Here is a 17,687-nt window from a genome sequence, read left to right as displayed (position 1 = left end):
GTATCAACGAGAGGACCTTCTGTAAGGCACATTGGCAAAGAAGTATTAGAAAGAAAAACAAGTTTTTTTCTCGGGTAATACAGCAAATTTTATTTGTTTGGTTGTGCTTTTCCCCTGAGAAGTGCTAGGGGAAAAAAAAAATGGAATAAAGAAGTGACTCAAAATATATGCATAACAACTAGAAGAAAGTTGAAAAGCAGCTGCACTCGAAACATGATATGGTTTTTCTGATCGGTAAAACTTGATATGGTTAATAATATATAGCCCATCTGATTTCCTTTTCCCTTTTCTCTCTCTTTCTTGGACGATGTTAACATGGAACCAAAATCCAAACTACAGCCACAAAGAAGTTGCCCTTACCATCTGCAGTAAGAGGAGTTTTTATACCTCATGGCAGGCCATCAAAGATGACGTTCTTTTTTTTTTTTTTTGTAGTCTTTAAAGACGATGGTTCTAAAATTTCACCTAGGTTCATCAAAGTGTGCACGCATGTTCAGTCATCTATGATACTTTTTGGTCCAGATTTCAAGCAAGCCTGAAAGCTATGTCTAGAATCATTGATCAGCATTTCAAGGAATGTTTCAGGAAAGGCATTTAAAAGAAAAAGAAAAATACTCTCACTTGTGGTTCAGGAAAGGCTCATTGAAGGTCACTCGCAAGTTGTTTCCAAGTCAGCTAGAACAACTATAATAATCCATTATGAAATCAAGTGAGCAGGCGAGTTGTAGTTGACATCACAATAAATTGCTAGTAAAACAAAAGTCCATCTTGCAGGGCCAGCGTAAGAAGCTTTATTATGGAACTTTTTTAGTGTAAAAAGGCAACACAAAAGAATAATTTCTTATTAATCATCATTTGTTTTCCTGATCAATCATCTAGAATAGCCTACCCGAAACTCCCATCAAACATGTGCCTAGAACTGTACCAAAGCAGCGGTTATGATTTTTAAATCAAGGGTGAAAGATTACATGCAATTTTCCCAGTCGATCAATTGATCAGCTTAAGAAACTGCGTTGTAATTCAGAATTAGAAACTTATATCATTTTAGAGTTGATTTATCTTTACGTTGAGCCACAAAAGAGAAGTCAAAGAACAGAGCAAGGGCTAATATTAAACATGTCCCAAAGATTCACATAAGCTTATCTTTAGAGCAAAATCCTAAACAAGATTGTACTTTGCCAACTATATACAGAAATAAGCTACAACCAACCCGCACACAAGTTGTTTCTAATAAGCTTGAGCACGTCATCCCTAGGCCTTGATCTTTCAACATGTATGAATTCGACATCATTGACAAGCTTACCAAATAAAGTTCTGGGCAATCTATAGCTAGCTGATCAAGAAAACTCAAACTAGAACTAAGATTCAGCTTGTCTCAATTACTTGGCAAATGAGCTTGAATGAGCATGCCACGGACCTAACAAAAGCATTTCAAGAATGTGGCAGAATTAATCGATTCAAATTACATAAGTATACTCTAAAGCAGCATTGAGTATGAGGGTCAAAGAGCTCACAAATGTCAGAAATATCCATACAGCTTTTCAAGAAATTCCATGCACATCAAGAATGGGAGCGTGACCGCACAAATTCTTCTAGTCTGTCCCACACCTCAAGCGCTGCAGTTCGGTCCTGGTGTCGCTTATTCTTGCTAATCTGCATTTAAGAAATGTCAATTATCTTGAATGCTAACAAACCAAAGCAAAGCAAAGCAAAGTGGAAGATAAAATTATACTCAATCCCATTCAACAAACCAAATCTTTTGACATAAACAAGATCAAAATAATGAAACAGCACAAGTGAATTATACTCACCGAGATGATCTTTACATTCCACTGCTTCACAGTCTTTGCCGACTCCAAACTATCATCTTCGAAGCGCATATAAAATCCTAGAACTGCATACAGTTTAACATACAATATCCCAATCAGCCCAAGTTCAGTTTAGAAAGCACACACAAACAATCCATATAAAAGGAATACTTTTTTGTGCAATTCCTCGAGTTGAATACAACTTAATCCTACCATCCTTCCAAAACCTAGTAAATGAAAAAGCAAGCATACCCACAATGGAAAACCGAAACACCCACTTCCCAAAATCAACAACTGATGATCATTTCATGTGAATTGATTTTTTTTTTTTTTTTTTTTTTATGTCACTTACTCTTATTGAATATCTCGACATGGTCCTTGAACGGCCAGTCCTTGAACTGCCACTCCTTCCCCAACACGAAGACGGCTACGACCCGATCCCAATCATCGGCCTTGAGCGCCGAAGGCTTGTCCCTGACCTCGTAGGCCGTGACCACTCTATCCCTACTAAACTTCTTCTGCACGGTCACACAGTCGGGCTTGGTCCCCTTCATCTGCTTTACCTTCACGTCCGTAGGTATGAACACGCCATCCTCCAAGAACTCCTTCACGTTGTAAATCGTTATCAGCGTCTGAAACGCACTGGGCACCAGAATTATCGGCACCCCTTCACCGATCTTGCTCCCCTTCAAGTGCATCTTGGGCTTCGGCGTCGCGTCATAACCCGATTCGTCCCCGTACCGGGTCTCCTCCGAACCCATGAGCCGACTCTTGGCGACGAGCCCGTCTTTCCTCTGCTGCGACTCTATTCGTTGCCGCTCCTCCTCGCGCTTTGTTGACGCCACTAACACGCTGTAGAAGTCCCTCTGCTTGCATTCCAGAAGCGATTCCCGGTCCTTCAGCGGCCGCTCGATCGCTTGGATCATCTTCGTCGAAGAGAGATCCGCATTTTGAGCCGTAGGCTCGCTGAAGTCGTCGACAGCGTTAGGATTCGGCGCGGTGGACTCGGAGGGGATAAAGGAGGAAGCGAGGGGCAAATCGGGGAATCTGCTGTTGTTGAGGTTGAGGTTGATGGTGTTCGGGGGGACGAGGAACTCGATGGCATCGGAAGACGAGACCTTGCCTTGGAGGTACTCAAGCAGAGGTTTGCGGTCCGGTAAGGTAACGGCTGGGATCCCCTGCGTGCGAGCCTTCTGGAGGTACTCGATGTGCTTCACGTGGTGGTTCCTGACGAAATACAGAAGGGTCTCTAGGGTGTAAAGGCTGCCTTGTTTGGACCGGTAGGCGGTCTCGGCGGAGCATGGGAAGGAATAGTCCGAGCCGAACCGGAACTCGTCGTTGAGCCGGACGATACTGTCCAGTTCGCCGCGGATAGTGTAGTCGCGAAGGGCCGAGAGGGGGTCCATGCCCGAATCAACGAGAGAGTCGAGATCAGATGCAGTGGCTTGAATTGTAATTAGGTCGGGGAGTACAGGGTTTTACGGGAAGATTGGACGACATGACTCGAAGGGGCGTTTCAGCAGTGTATATAGGGAGAGACAAGACGAACTCGATCTGTCCATCAGATAGAATTTCTCAGAAACGACCGTCATTTGCTGTTTCAACGACGATAGGGTTTTAGCAAACGACAGATTATTTACTACCGTTTTTAATCGGGGAATGGCGTTTGGAATTTCTGTTTGATTGGAAAATTATTAAATATTTTGCAAATACAGATAATGATGGCATGATATTAAAATGATTTATATAAATATCAAATCTTGATGGCATACTATCCATCTTTCAATAGGATATGTGTCCCTACTCCGAAATTACCAAATAAATTACTCGTGTTAATAAATGAGGTATGCATCTCTCATAAATCATTACATAATAAAAGGGATATATACCCCTTATTCAACAGGTCAAGTTTCCTTAGTTTGTCTCCTAGTCTATATTCCGTTGGAAATTGAATATAAATTAAATGATTAAACTTATCTTTTATAATTGGATTAAATTATTTCGAGAAGTATGAATATAGTATAATATCAGAGTCGAGATTAGGAATCGAAACCCTAAATTCATATTTCATCCTACATTGTATTTCGTCCACTTATAAGTATGGGTAATAGAGTGATATGAGAACACTCCACTACTATTCATATTTTATCATTAGTTTTTATCTAATTTTTACTACTATTCACTATTATTCAATATATTATCATTATTTTTTCACCACATTTTCACTATTATTCACAGATTATATAAAATCATCTCACTACCTAAACGTAGCCCTCTCTTCTATTTGAATATAAATTAAACAATAAATTTCACGGTTCTCATCAATTTGAATTGGTAATTTAATCGAGCACCACTATGTACAATCCCCTTCTAGGACTCTTTTACAGTCCTACACACGTGCGCACGTGTGTTTCATTGAATTGACTAAACTGCCCCTAGTTCCAAAACTAAACTTAGAAATCAAAATTATTGAAAATCGAAGGCTGGAATTTTTTTTCCCTCTTTATGCCCATCGACGACCTCCTCCACCATCGACGAGACGACATCCTCCACCATCGATGAAGTCACATAGTCCACTACCCATCGATAACCTACTCCCCCATCGACGGAGTCACATCAAACTGCCCATCCCCGGCCTTCTCCGCCATTAATGAATTCACAGTGCTTTTCTCCTCCACTACCCATCGCCGGCCTCCACCACCATCCACGGAGTCGCAGTGCTCTTCTCCTCCACTTCCCATCGTCAGCCTCCTCCACAGGTAAGGAATTTGTAACTTGAATTTGTTTATCTTCGAAAATCCATATGAGCAAGTGTGGAGGAGTTCATCTCTATGCCTATAATTTCCAACTTTGAAATTAAAATTTGAAACTAGTGTATAGTTCAAAACGGCAACAGACTTTATAAGTGCTAGCATAATGTTGGAAAAAACTAATTTACCCCATTTCCCAGCTTAGTACACAGATGCAATTTAGAATAATTATATTCTTGCACACTGAAAATATACTTGTAGTATCAATATTATACACTGAAAATATGCTTGCAGTATCAATTCCCTTGATTGTCATTTTATTTTAGTATAAAGTTTGTAAAATAAAAACTATAATTTGTAAAAAATCATGTCTTCCCCTAGGCTTGTGCTTTGTGATGTTAGAATAAGCAAGTGTGATTTTTTATTTGAAACAAAAGTTGTCTTTTAAGTACCAAAATTTTGTACTTTTTTAATTTTTTTAATTTCATATTGTGCTTAAATATATCAAGATTTTTCTTGATAGAGAAAGGGGAAGAAAACACATCTACTAGGTGATCGCTGTTTTTTTTTCCTAAAAGCAGTACTATATGGATACCCCAAATATGAGAGATGATGAGGAAGTAATTGATGATCATGGGATTTTAGAGCCAACGCTTGGGAATGATGATCATGGAGTTTTAGAGCCAATGCTAGGAAATGATGATGATGGGGTTTCAGAGCCAATGCTAGGAATATTTTTTAAAACTAAGCAAGAACTCATTGACTACTATAAGCAATATGAGAAACAAATTGGATTTAGTATAATAACCCAAAGAGTAAAAGGGAAGATGATGGGAGTGTAGATATGTAACATTTGGTTGTATTCGTGGTAGTAAGGTAAGGAATTGTATTACCAATATTTCTAAACCATGCTTGACAATGAAGACTGATTGTAAGGCGAAAATAATGCAATCTTGGTTGGTGATGTCTTACACATAACTACTGTTCAAAATGCACACAACCATGGGCTATGTCCACGAAAGGCAAGATTTTTTATATGTAATTGAACTATTGATGATTCCGTAAAGAGACAGTTAGATATTAACGACAAGGCAGACATAGGTATGGTCAAAAGTTTTAACACATTGGCTATCGAGGCTGGTGGATTTGAAAAACTTCCATTTATTGAGAAAGATGCACGAAATTATATTGACAAAGTTTAACACCTTAGACTTGGCAAAGAATGTGCTAATGCACTTCGTGGTTATTTTGAGAGAATACAGTATAAGAATTATAGGTTTTACTCATTGATAGATTTGGATGATGATGGACGATTACAAAATGTCTTTTAGGCTGATGCACGTAGTAGAGCAGCATATGGGTATTTTGGAGATATTGTGGCCTTTGATACAACATACCTAACAAATAGATATGGCATGGCATTCGCCCCGTTTGTTTGAGTTAACCACCATGGATAGTCAATATTTTTAGAAGCAGGTTTGATATCAAGTGAAAATACTGAAACATTTGTTTGGTTATTTATAACTTGGTTGAAATGTATGAATAAGAGAGTGCCAAAAGCTATCATATTGATCAAGACAGGGCCATAAAAATGTTATTGTAATAGTTTTTCCAAACACCCGTCACAGATACTGTTTGTGGCATATAATGTGAAAACTGTCAAAGAAGTTGGGCTCACATGCTAAATATAAGTGTTTGAGAAGTCTTGGGAGATGTTTCTTGACACTTACAATTTGCACAAGAATGCATGTCTTCAAAGTCTCTATAGTGAGCGAATGTATTGGGTTAATGTATACCTGAAAGATACATTATGGGCTGGGATGAGCACAACTCAGATGAGTGAGAGCATGAATACATTTTTTTTTATAGATTTATACATTCAATGACTACATTAAAAGAATTCGTCGATCAATTTGACAATGCACTCAGGAAGAAAATAGAGAATGAGATGACAATGGACTTTCACTCATTCAATTGCATAGTCCTATGTATATCCCATTTACCCATGGAGAAGAAATTTCAAGAATTGTACACAAATTCTAAGTTTGGAAGTACATGCATAAATAATGGGATTATCTATTCTCATTGTGTTCTCATAAAAATGGAATGCGAGATTACCACATGTCAAGTTAATGACCACAGGCAAGTTAAAATTTGCATTAAACGATCAACTTTGCAGGCATACTTCAATCTAGATGAGTTCGAGGCGAAGTGCATGTGTGGACTATTTGAGATGAGAGGAATTATATATAGGCACATTCTTGCAATTTTCGTTGCAAGAGATGTCTGAGTGTTGCAAAAAAGTATACTATCAACAGGTAGAGGAAGGATATTAAACGTAGATATGCTCTCATTCAAAGCAATTACGAAGACTTGAGTGGTAAACCAACTGCTGGTAGGTACTCTAATTTGATAAAAATGTATTACAAAGTAGCTATGAATGTAACAGAAAGCGAAGATAATTCCCTAGAAATGACATTGAAGTTACAGACAATGAATTTGATTTACACTAAATCAAAATACCATACCACAATTTCAAGTACTCATACTTTCATTGATGCCGAAATTGGAAGTTCGAAGAAAGTGCTTAGTAATCGCGTTGTTAGAGGCAAAAGAAGGCCCCCATCAAAGAGGAGACAATCTACAATAGAGAAGTTGCAAACCAAAAACAAAAAGGCCGGTGGCAAGCAACAGAGGAAAATTGTGGGAAGATTTAAATAATGTGATTTTGATATATGCAAACATTTATTTTTAAGTTATTTGATTTGTTTATGTATTCAAATGTAGGAAACCGTACATCCGGAAGATGTATTAAACCCAACAGCTTCGGTAATACTATCTGGCACACAATAAATTATTGTTTCGCAAGTGTCTGGTACACAAAAAGCGTTATTTCTCAGGTAAATGTTGTTACTATTCCCTTTTGTTTCTATGCTGAACAAGTAATGAGAAGTTTTGCATAGTTTTTACACAATGTTTCAAACTACTTGTAGGTGGACTTCCAATACCATGGCCCTCTCGAGGATTGATGAGAAGACGTCGTAGACTGTTGCATTTTGACTATTTTAAGATATGAGAAGACGTTGTAGACTGCTGCATTTTGACTATGTTAAAAAGAATTGGTTCATGTATTTCATAACTTCATATGTGTAACTCTATTTTGGCATGATGGGACGTTCAATGTATTCTTGTAGCTCGGTGTATTGTCGATGACGTTGGATATTTTAACCATTTTATGAGTATGAATTTGTATAAATTTTGGTGGACATGAGATTTGCATCGTATTTTCAAATTATTACAAGATTGGTCATGTTCATGAGATTGGTGGAGATGAGATTAGTCATTATAATTTTCTAACTCCTAGTGGTACATGCTGCCATCATTTTCCTCATGTTCAATTTGCCATCATTGATATTCTAAGTATTGAAAACATAGCAATCTAAACTGTCTGAAAGCATGACAACAGTTAAATATATTTTAAATATCACATGTTCTAAGCGTTTCATACACAATTGCTAGGTTTAAATATTACAATATTGATAAAGGATCTAAACCTATTACAACCTATCCAACAGCAAAACACATTTTGGTACACATTTACTTATTCTGTAATTATTATTAATCCTATCCAACAACATGATATTAGAATTGAAAGTCTCCAATACACGCAGAGTAGCATGCGTGCATGGCTAATATCTTTCATTTGACCATGAAGCTCATCCCAATCATTTTGGATGTCATCCTCCTTTTTTTGAATCTCTTCTCTTGCATTTTGGAGTTCTTTCCCCCTCTTTTGGAGTTCTTTTTCCCACTTTTGGAGTTTTTCCTCTCTTTTGGAGGCAACGTTCTCTTTCCCAAACAATTTTTTCTTCATTTCCTACTTCAATATCTGCTCATAAAAAGTACTCTCACAGTATGACATTCCCTGCAGCAAACAGTTTGTACAAATCATTGTGGAAAATTACAATTAATACAATGATGTCTAAAAATAAAAGTATAGAAACAAGAGTAATTAGTGTTAACATATTTATTGTAATTTGGACAGGAATAAAAAGGTTTCCTTGGATTTTTTGGGGTGTTCGAGAATTTTAGATGTGTCATCTCTCTGCATAAACATTTTGAAGCATGATTCGAAGAACGATCAACCAACAAGATGAAGAATGCGATAAAAACATTGCATATCAAAAACAGAAATACCCTTGGAACAAGTAGAGATGCTACTGCAACATAACACAGATTTCATGGATTATATAATATATGAAAAAAATATTGACAAGCAAGGATTACAACTGTATTTACTATTTTGATATTTTATACATATATGCTTCATGAGTAGGTAGGTGGCAATGCTAACATTGTTGCATTAAAACTTTGCTGTAAAACTGCCGTGAGTAGGTAGTTCAGAACATTCCAGTCAAGTGTAGCTAAAGGGAAATATTTTAGGTTTATTATATGGACTTGGCCAAAATCGAACGACTTTGTTCACTAACAGGCTAAAGACTTACTAAAACGTATTGGAAGAAAAAAAAAATTAGTCATCAGTATAGCAGATATTATATGAATGTTTATAATTAAAGACTAACATTAATTATAGCAGACATGATATTGTGAAACTTTTTATTAAAATATCAAAGTGAAAGGAGAGGAAATGAAGAGTTTCGTTTTGAATAAGAATTAAAGAATTGCAAAAAGATGATCTTCGCCTCTTAATCTAATTTCTTTTTTAAAAAAAAAAAGTGACCATTTTTCTTATTCCCACAATTTTCTTTCCTCCATATTCCTCACTGAGAGGAACTGAATAACCAATACAGGATGGTAAAAAGGGATTCTAAGCCTATCGATCTAAATAAAGATAGAAAATGTAATGGAATCTAGCATCTCTAAAGCTCTCTGAGTTGAACAAGTTTGATTAAGTTATATGTTGTTTACATTTCTCTGTACTTTTCTGTGGTTAAATCGATATCTAATTCATACAAAAAATAGGAACAATAATGTCATCGAACTGACTTAGGCTGATGTTAGTAGATGTTCTCGACCAGGTTTTGTTACCACCAGTAGACTGGCGTTGCTCATGGCTATTTTGCTTCTTGTTAGCCAGACAACATAAAGGGCTATCACAACAACTAGCTCAACCAAGTTTTTTCAAGAAATTGTGAATCAACAATAACTGCTGCATGACTAAAGATAGATTCATATGTAAAAACTATGCAACTCAACAGTCTATTTGGTCAGTCCTAATTTTGCTAGTGATCATTTGGTAGAAAAGAAGTCCTAATTGAGGGAAGAAAATCCACCATTGCATTCGTACAGAGTTTCCTGATGGTGAATCCTACAGGAACTAACCAACTTTACATTTTTTCAAGATACAACCAAGTTTAGACTTAACATGGCCGCTTTACAACATCCATTAATTATGTTCTTCGAAAGTAGCTATATATATTCAGTTCTTTTAATATGACTTTATATGTACGACCAGAACAATATGAGGCCAAATTAATTAAAACCACAAGTTTTATAAATTATAATATTATAGTTCTTATAAAAATTAAGAAAATTCCAAGGAAACAAAAATAAGGTGCATGGATCAGACAATATTTGATAGTGGAAAATAATAATCACCACAAGGATGATTATTTAAGATAAACAACAAAATTAAAAGTAGTAGTACTATCGTATTATTCATCAGGACATAAGTTGGTTTGCAAGAAAAAAATAAATGAAAGTTGCTATGCATTGCACTGTAAACATTTGGTGATGGCGTGGGAAACTCAAAAATTGGCTCAGAAATCAAAAATATGTCCCAACAGCAGTAATACTTGTCCAACTCTACCATACCTTTTCTAACGGTTAGACTCGCTTTCTTGTAGTCATTGCTTAGAACGTTTCCTTTTCATTCATGCATAGAGAAGCAAAGAGAAGGTTTGCCATCATCTGTCTGGAGAGGAAAATAGCAGGTCTCTGCCATTACCCACTTCGTTCGATGGTTAAGTGCTCTGTTACGTTCCTTCATTTGTTTACTATTTTTTAGGGAAATAGGTTCATCTAAAAATCCATTCGAAGGGCTAAACCTGGATTTTTTACATAATTGGCAGCTTTAAATATATCTCAGGAAGTATATATAGAAATCAATTTCTCTATATAATTATCTCAGCATGTTTCGTATCTCACCCTCTTCATTAGGTTCTTTGATTTTGTATACAGTACCTATGACTAGAATATGGTATGTTTTGGTACTCTTGAAATCTTCTAACACATTTGCTATGGTTTCTATGTATTCTTTTGGCATTGTAAAGAAATGCTATAATTTAAGGGTGGTTGTTGGATGTGATTTGGAATGTAGGACCGAGGATTGCTTCTGGCTTTTCACTTGAGTTTCTGTGAATGTACAATTTGTATCACATTGAACTACTTTTATGAGTTTATTTGAAGCTTATCAACGGAGAGATGTTGAGTGAAGGATGGTGAATGAGGAGGTTGGCTACCCTGGGAGAAGAAGAGAAAAAATGATTTTTTTTCCCCCGGGGAGGGGGCTTCTGTACGAAAGAAGAAACGAGTTGGGGGGATTTCCTGTACGAGAGAGGGGGTGTTCTGTACGAGAGAACACTGGGATAATTGGAGTTGTTTATTTTTTCACTTCTAGTCGAAAACATCATTTTTCATGCGGTGTATTTCACAACCAGGCTTCTAGGTAGCATTGCCTCTTCACAAAGTCACTATATCATGGCCATATCCCTCTTGAAAAGTTTTTCTAACTAAAAATGGGTTCTATACATGTTGAAAGAAATATTGTAGCTTTGAGATTGCACTTGTTACGGTTCATAATTACATTGCCCAATGTGCTCTCTACATTATGGGTGATACATTAGGGGGCAAAGGCATGATGTTTTGTTTCTTCAATATGGATTTTAGTGCCACTGATTATATATGTGACTTCCCATTTTTGGTATGTAATACTTTATATATACGAGTTCGGCTACACTTTCAGTATTTGTGTATATAGTTTTTGCTTTAATTTGTTAGTATTCTTGAACAATTTTGATATTATATGCTAATAATTTATAGTATTCTACAGTCAATAGTAGTATTACTTGATTATGCTACATTAGTGATGAAGTATTGTTTTTAATTAACTTGTGTAGTTATTGTTCATCTTTGTTGTACATACATAATCGTATACCTTTTTTCTCTCAAGGTAGAAATCAGACTTCATTTGAAGATAAAGATGATGCATGCGATGAGAGGAAGAAAGATAGGTCGTGGTAGGCGTGTTGGGCATGTAGCATCAATTTCTACATGAGGCCAATTAGAAAAACAACCTCAAGTAGGCACACTAAGAGACGAGGTTCTATCATTTTCAGATGAGCACTCAAGCATCGAGTGTTAAACAAGTAGAGTCGACAATTCCAGTCAATGAGGCTGGTATGAGTATGGATGTTGCAGGTAAAATATCTCTACCATATGTTTAAGGTTGTTGCTGTTAATTATATTGGAGACAGTTAGTTGTTTGAATTACTTTATAATCCACTTATTTGTATCGTGGTCTTGTTTTATAGATGTCGTTACAAAGAAACGAGGTCGAGGACTAGCAAAATGCACGGAATTTGATCGCATTCGTAAATATGGAAAAATATCTTTCGATATTAAGGATGGCCAACGAGGAGTATCCTGTAGTAATGCCTCAGTCTTTACAGTACGAGTGACATATATTGTCAGACTATATGCAAACATGACACATGCAAGCTAGACTCGCGTAGATAAAAAGGAGAATGATGAGCTAATAGATCGTGTCCGGGTACTATTTGTTCCTAATTGAAATTTTATAGTTAAATACACATTCAATTGCATACTTAATATACATTAACCTCTTGTAATTAGCCTGACTTTGTGGTGGATTGGACTAAAAGCAACCACCAAGAGTCTGTGACAATAGCACTTTCCCAAATACATAATGATTTCTACTACCTACTACACCGCAAGTACAAAGAGTATGAAACACATGATGAGGTTGTTTCTGGTGGGACAACTATAGTGGAGAAAAGTGTTTAGGAATGTTTATGTAAGAGATGGAGAAGTGAAGAATTCAAGGTAAAAAAAAACCACTATTATTTTCTAGGGTCTGATTTTTAGATGGAATTTTCTACCTATACATATGAGTTGTTTTTCCTTTGGCACTAAAATAAAATAACTGATCAACCACTTTTGCTGAATTCTAGAATCTGTCAAAGAAGAACACAAATAATAGGGGGAATCAAATGATGAATCACACAGTTGGCAAGAAGTCGTTTGTTGAGCTCTTGGAGGAAAGTATAAACACTACAAAGTTTAATAGTTTATTTTCTCTATTGTATTCTTTCTTATTGATGGAAAACTAAAGTCTCGAAATATGCTTTCTTAACACTCCAAAGTAGGAGACAGCTTCGAATTTAGTTGCTTTTTATAAGAAGATGCATTGGTCTACAAAAAAGAGTAGATTCATTACTGAAATTGATGAGCATAACTACATAAATAAATATTTTATTATCTACTTTTTTACATATTATAGAACAAATTAGTCAATGGCTAATACTGAATTAGTTGATATAATGTAGAATATGATGGTTAAAAGGTTGAATGAGATGGAACCAGAAGCAAACATGGATGATGTAGCAGATGTTGTGTTCAATGAGGTGTTAGGACATCGATCTGGCTATGCAAGAGATTTAGGCCACTTAGTTATACTCGAACCATCTCCATCATTGTTGAAAAATATGGAGTTTCAATGTATTAACAAAGAGAATGAGAAGAACAAGAATGATGCAGGGTCTCTAAAGAGCGAACTTGATGCTTTTAAGAGAGACGTGGATGCTATGAGGGCCCACTTTTTAGATGTTGGGAAGTAGTTATTTTCCCGTATGATAAAACTAGAGTCCCAAAGTCAGTCTCGTAATGAGACTAATCTGGGAGATGCATAGGCTTCACTATATATGGGGGTACCAGTTTTTTAAACTTTTGAGAAACCTTTTTGATAAGTAAAAAGTAAAATCATTCTAGCAAGCTGTATGTATCCTTTTGTTGAGCATATTGGTTAATCTGGTGATGTGGGGACTTGGTTTGTCAAAGAAAATAGCCATCAAAGTTTACTAGTTAAGGCTAGGATGGTGTATATACAGTTGTATAGATTGAGGCATAACTTTTGATAACTTAAGATGCAGGTGAGACAAAGACAAACTGCTTTATGTACAGGTATACTTGGTATCTTTCTGCCCTCTCATCTTATGGTATATTTCTCATGTGTGACTTAAGTGATATTAGGACATTATATAGGAAATAATAGACTTACAAGGCCTGGATGCAGCTACTGTTTGTAAACAAGAATATTGTATTTGTGTCTATATAGTTCATTGCAAAAATGACGCTAGTATATCATAGGGAATATATTGTTGTTAGTTACTTTCAATATATTTAGTTTGTTTTCTAAACAAGATATGGGTCCTTTATGAGTAACATGAGTTCATCAAGTTTATTCAAGGTGCAGTCCTTAGACAAATGTTCTGTTGTTCTACTGTAGATGTTCTGTTATTTGAGATGGGTGTAGTAGTTTATAAATGATTTGCTGTAACTGATGCCCAGTTGTTATTTTCTTGAAGAAACCAGAATTGGGGCCAACTGCAGTACTAATCAAACTTTTAGAAAACTCAGTCAAACCTACAAGTATTTCCCTATGTATGTGTAATATACATTGAAAAAAATGCAGATTTCTATGGATGATTTAAACACATATCACGTTATTTATTATATTTGGAGTTAATACAAGGCCAGTAGTAGTAAATGATTATTTGTACAGTTTGGAATTTCCTGGTTAGGTTGATAGCGATTGACCATACACTAATATTCGACATTGGTGTTTCCAATTTTGCAGCTCAATTAAATAGAATAGTTTTCATCTAAAATTACAATTGGTGAAGATAAATATCTAACTTACAACTACAATAATGGACCAAGTCTTCATGCATGCATACAGCTTTTATTGCAAGAATGCTCCATCCAGGAAGGTGTTTCAGAATTACTAAACTAGATGTATTTGCTTACAAATTGTTTTAATTAACTTCTAGGAACTCTTGTTGTCCATGTAAATGCTCTACAACTTGGGCTATGAACTTTATGTATGTATATATATGTTGGTGAGTATAATATATCAGTATGTATGTTGGTTGAAGTAGACTTGGTTTGGACTTTGGGGATATGAGGTGATTACAGGCTGTAAGAGATGAGAAGTTCTATATAGAAGATGTTACATGGCATAGTAATTGGCATATAGGTCTGAAAAGATGAATAATGATTATGATTATTTGTGCATTTGACCAAAGTAATACTTGGAAATTAGTTTGTAGCAGACCATGAAGACCTCATAATTAGTGGGTCAAATTGGTTCATGCTCAACCAAGCATTTTACCCACTAATAATCACAGCTGTAATAAAGCAGAATGTCACTATGTAATTCAATCGCATAGAAGAAAAAAAATGAATATTACTAATCAAATAGTTCACAACAAATACTTTCTTCCCAAGACTATTTGTACATGCCTAATAACTAATTTCGACAATATTAGGTGTTCCCAAAAATACTTTTTTCTGGCTTCTTTACCATGTAGGAAAAAATATTTTTACTAACCATATATGTACATGGTAAAAATAAAATTTACCGCCCTAATGAGTGTAAGAAAAAAAAATTATGGCTTCTTTAGCATGTAGGAAAAAAGAATTTCCTACTAGCAAAAAAGAAAAATTTCCTAACTATGTATGTAAATTGCAAAAAAGAATTCCTCACCATAATGACTTTTTCTAGCAATTATGTTTCTCACAATAAAGTATTTCCATTGGAATATATATGTAGCAAGTAATTAATTCATGTGATTTACATGCGGAAAAAAATTTTTATCCACGGAAATAGTTTCCTACAAAAGCTTTTCCAGTACGTAAGAGAAGAGAATTTCCTACCAACATTACGTGTCAGAAATAATTATTTCCGGCTAAAAGTTTAGTTAGAAAATACTTTTTCTGTGGGCGAAAGGTGCCTTGAATCAATACTTTTTCTTACGAAAAATATATGTATTTCTTACAATCACCTACTACCAGAAATAATAGTAATTCTCACGAGAAGTAGGCTCGCAGCTGAAAGTACTATTTTTTGCCAGATTATTCCGGGGAGTCAGCTACTACAAGATGTAGTAGGAAAAAGTACTATTTGTTGTAGTGTGTGTGTGTATATATATATATATATATATAGCTTACAACAATTGGTGGTTTCTTAAAGCAACATAAATCAAGCTCATACCATAAAACAAGAATTGATGCCCTAAGAGTCCAATGTGTTGATCCGTATGCAAAACACTGCCTGTCAGGAGTGTTATATTGTTGGATCCCATGTGTTACTGAGCTTTCTACTATTTGCAAATTTTTATAAACATTATGGGCTAACCCGTTTATACATTAACAAAATCTAGCTACGTCTGCCTGTCACCTAACCCCATTAAGCTTTTAGTCTAGTTTTACTACTTTAAAACCCGAAAGGGCAATAAGTGGGTTTTTTCCTCTCTACACAACACTATTTCCAAATTTTTATAACAATCTTATGAAAACAGGAGAAATCAATGTCATTTCAGATGTAGAAAATGAATATGTTGCTTTCTTCTTCTCCCATTGCTATCGATGTCTCAGCCATGACTTTTTTCAATGGTTTGACATGAATCTTGATTTTAAGATTCTATAAAATTCAACGAGGAGCTATCTTGTTCAAAGTATAAATTGGTGTTTTAGGCTTTCAACCACATGAGGATGGCAATGATCAGTTGTTTACTTTCCTCTTTTTTCCGACCCAAAATGGTCATGCCTGGAGTTAGACATGATAAACAACCAAAGCTTCACGAGTTTCTAGCGGGGATAAAACTACAAATGAAAAGATATCTTCCCTTTCTCAAAAGTTTCTTAGTTGCTCATAAGTCATTATCAAGAATAAAGGCACCACATTTTAATATTTGGAACGTGAAATCACTACTTATTCTAAAAATTTAAACTAATAAAAAGTGATAGATTTAATCATTTATATTTGTCCCAACACTCCCCCCACATATGAGTTAAACTCTCTCTAATATACATATATATATATATATTTTTATAGGGACACATGTAATACTTAGTTCAATAAGATAGAGTACAGATTGAAAATTCAAACTCAGGACATTTACTCTGATATTACGTGAAATCACCATTTATTCCTAAACTTTGAACAAATATTGTTTAATATATGATATGTTGACACACGACTCTTATCAACCTCGACGCAAAATCCAAATGCTGGACCAAATTTATGGCTCCTCATAGTTTCAATGCACTGTGTAATTTGTTTATCCCAACACTATTTTGGCAGTTGATTGTCAAAAAAAGGCTTCATGATATGGGTACTTTCATTCTCTCGCCTAAGAAGAATGAGGCTTTTTTCTGAAGTCTAAACCATCTCCTTCTGTTATGCATCTGCGGATTCCACAACTGTCATCATCTTAGAAATGGGAATATATCTATATCGTCATAGCACGCTACACCTTCTACCAATAATGCTGCAAATGATCCCTTTTTTCTTTTTTTCCTGATCATTAAGCAAATACTCACTAATGTCCTCCAATCTGCAAGAACGGCATCTGCTACACAGGACCTGTTAACTTTGAGCCTGCATGGAACACGTAACAGCTCGAAGTTCATCATAAATGCAAAGTCATTGCTCAAAAAGTTCTAAACAGATTATCGCAGTCTTTGTCCCACATTGCCTGCACGGGAGGAGCACCTGTATGAGTTGGATAATTAAAAACACAGCATGGTTCAGATGAAATTCATACCTTTCTCGGCCTTTTGGCTAAGATAAAGTGTAGTATCTGTTCTTATCAGTTTAATATCTGATACGTGGTCCATTGGGCCACACGATATTAAATTTATTTTTGTCCGGGGAGAGTCCATCACAGCAGCTTGCTGCTGGGGCTTTCGAGCTCGCCCTTGCGTTGCACTATTGCCTGGGCCTGGCGCACCCTACCCAATCCAATACAAACGATTTTCAGAGCTCTGAGATTCTTATACTGTTATACATTGCTGCTGCCCTTTA

At 35.7% G+C, this 17,687-nt stretch overlaps 1 protein-coding gene and 1 non-coding gene across 3 annotated transcripts; one reads left to right on the top strand and one right to left on the bottom strand.

Moving 5' to 3' along the window:
* Window positions 1-1,105: 1,105 nt before the first annotated feature.
* On the bottom strand, window positions 1,106-3,422 carry LOC121255463 (protein CDC73 homolog). Of its 2 annotated transcripts, XM_041155820.1 has the most exons (4): window positions 2,161-3,382; window positions 1,812-1,894; window positions 1,515-1,653; window positions 1,106-1,417 (listed from the first exon to the last, which is right to left on the bottom strand). In XM_041155820.1, the coding sequence occupies exons 1-3, from the start codon at window positions 3,212-3,214 to the stop codon at window positions 1,561-1,563; spliced, it is 1,230 nt and encodes a 409-aa protein (XP_041011754.1). In that variant the 5' UTR covers window positions 3,215-3,382; the 3' UTR covers window positions 1,106-1,417; window positions 1,515-1,560. The 2 variants fall into 2 exon arrangements, with proteins under 2 accessions (XP_041011754.1, XP_041011747.1); XM_041155813.1 differs by having other exon boundaries at window positions 1,106-1,653; window positions 2,161-3,422.
* Window positions 3,423-17,423: 14,001 nt separating this feature from the next.
* LOC121243627 lies at window positions 17,424-17,618 on the top strand. Its single transcript, XR_005936205.1, has one exon. It is a non-coding gene; the product is annotated as a U2 spliceosomal RNA (small nuclear RNA).
* Window positions 17,619-17,687: the final 69 nt, after the last annotated feature.

The sequence above is a fragment of the Juglans microcarpa x Juglans regia genome, chromosome 1D (assembly GCF_004785595.1).
Source record: "Juglans microcarpa x Juglans regia isolate MS1-56 chromosome 1D, Jm3101_v1.0, whole genome shotgun sequence".
NCBI classification, from domain to species: Eukaryota; Viridiplantae; Streptophyta; class Magnoliopsida; order Fagales; family Juglandaceae; genus Juglans; species Juglans microcarpa x Juglans regia.
The sequence above is the reverse complement of the archived record's forward strand: the minus strand, read 5'-3'. Positions and strand labels throughout refer to the sequence as shown.

What these genes read in the sequence shown, in the direction of transcription:
- LOC121255463 (XM_041155813.1), bottom strand. Translation starts at nt 3,214, where the DNA reads ATGGACCCCCTCTCGGCCCTTCGCGACTACACTATCCGCGGCGAACTG. An exon ending in TGTCGAGATATTCAATAAGA is followed by an intron (nt 1,895 to 2,160) that starts GTAAGTGACATA and finishes AACTGTATGCAG; the next exon opens with TTCTAGGATTTTATATGCGC. An exon ending in GGAATGTAAAGATCATCTCG is followed by an intron (nt 1,654 to 1,811) that starts GTGAGTATAATT and finishes TCTTAAATGCAG; the next exon opens with ATTAGCAAGAATAAGCGACA.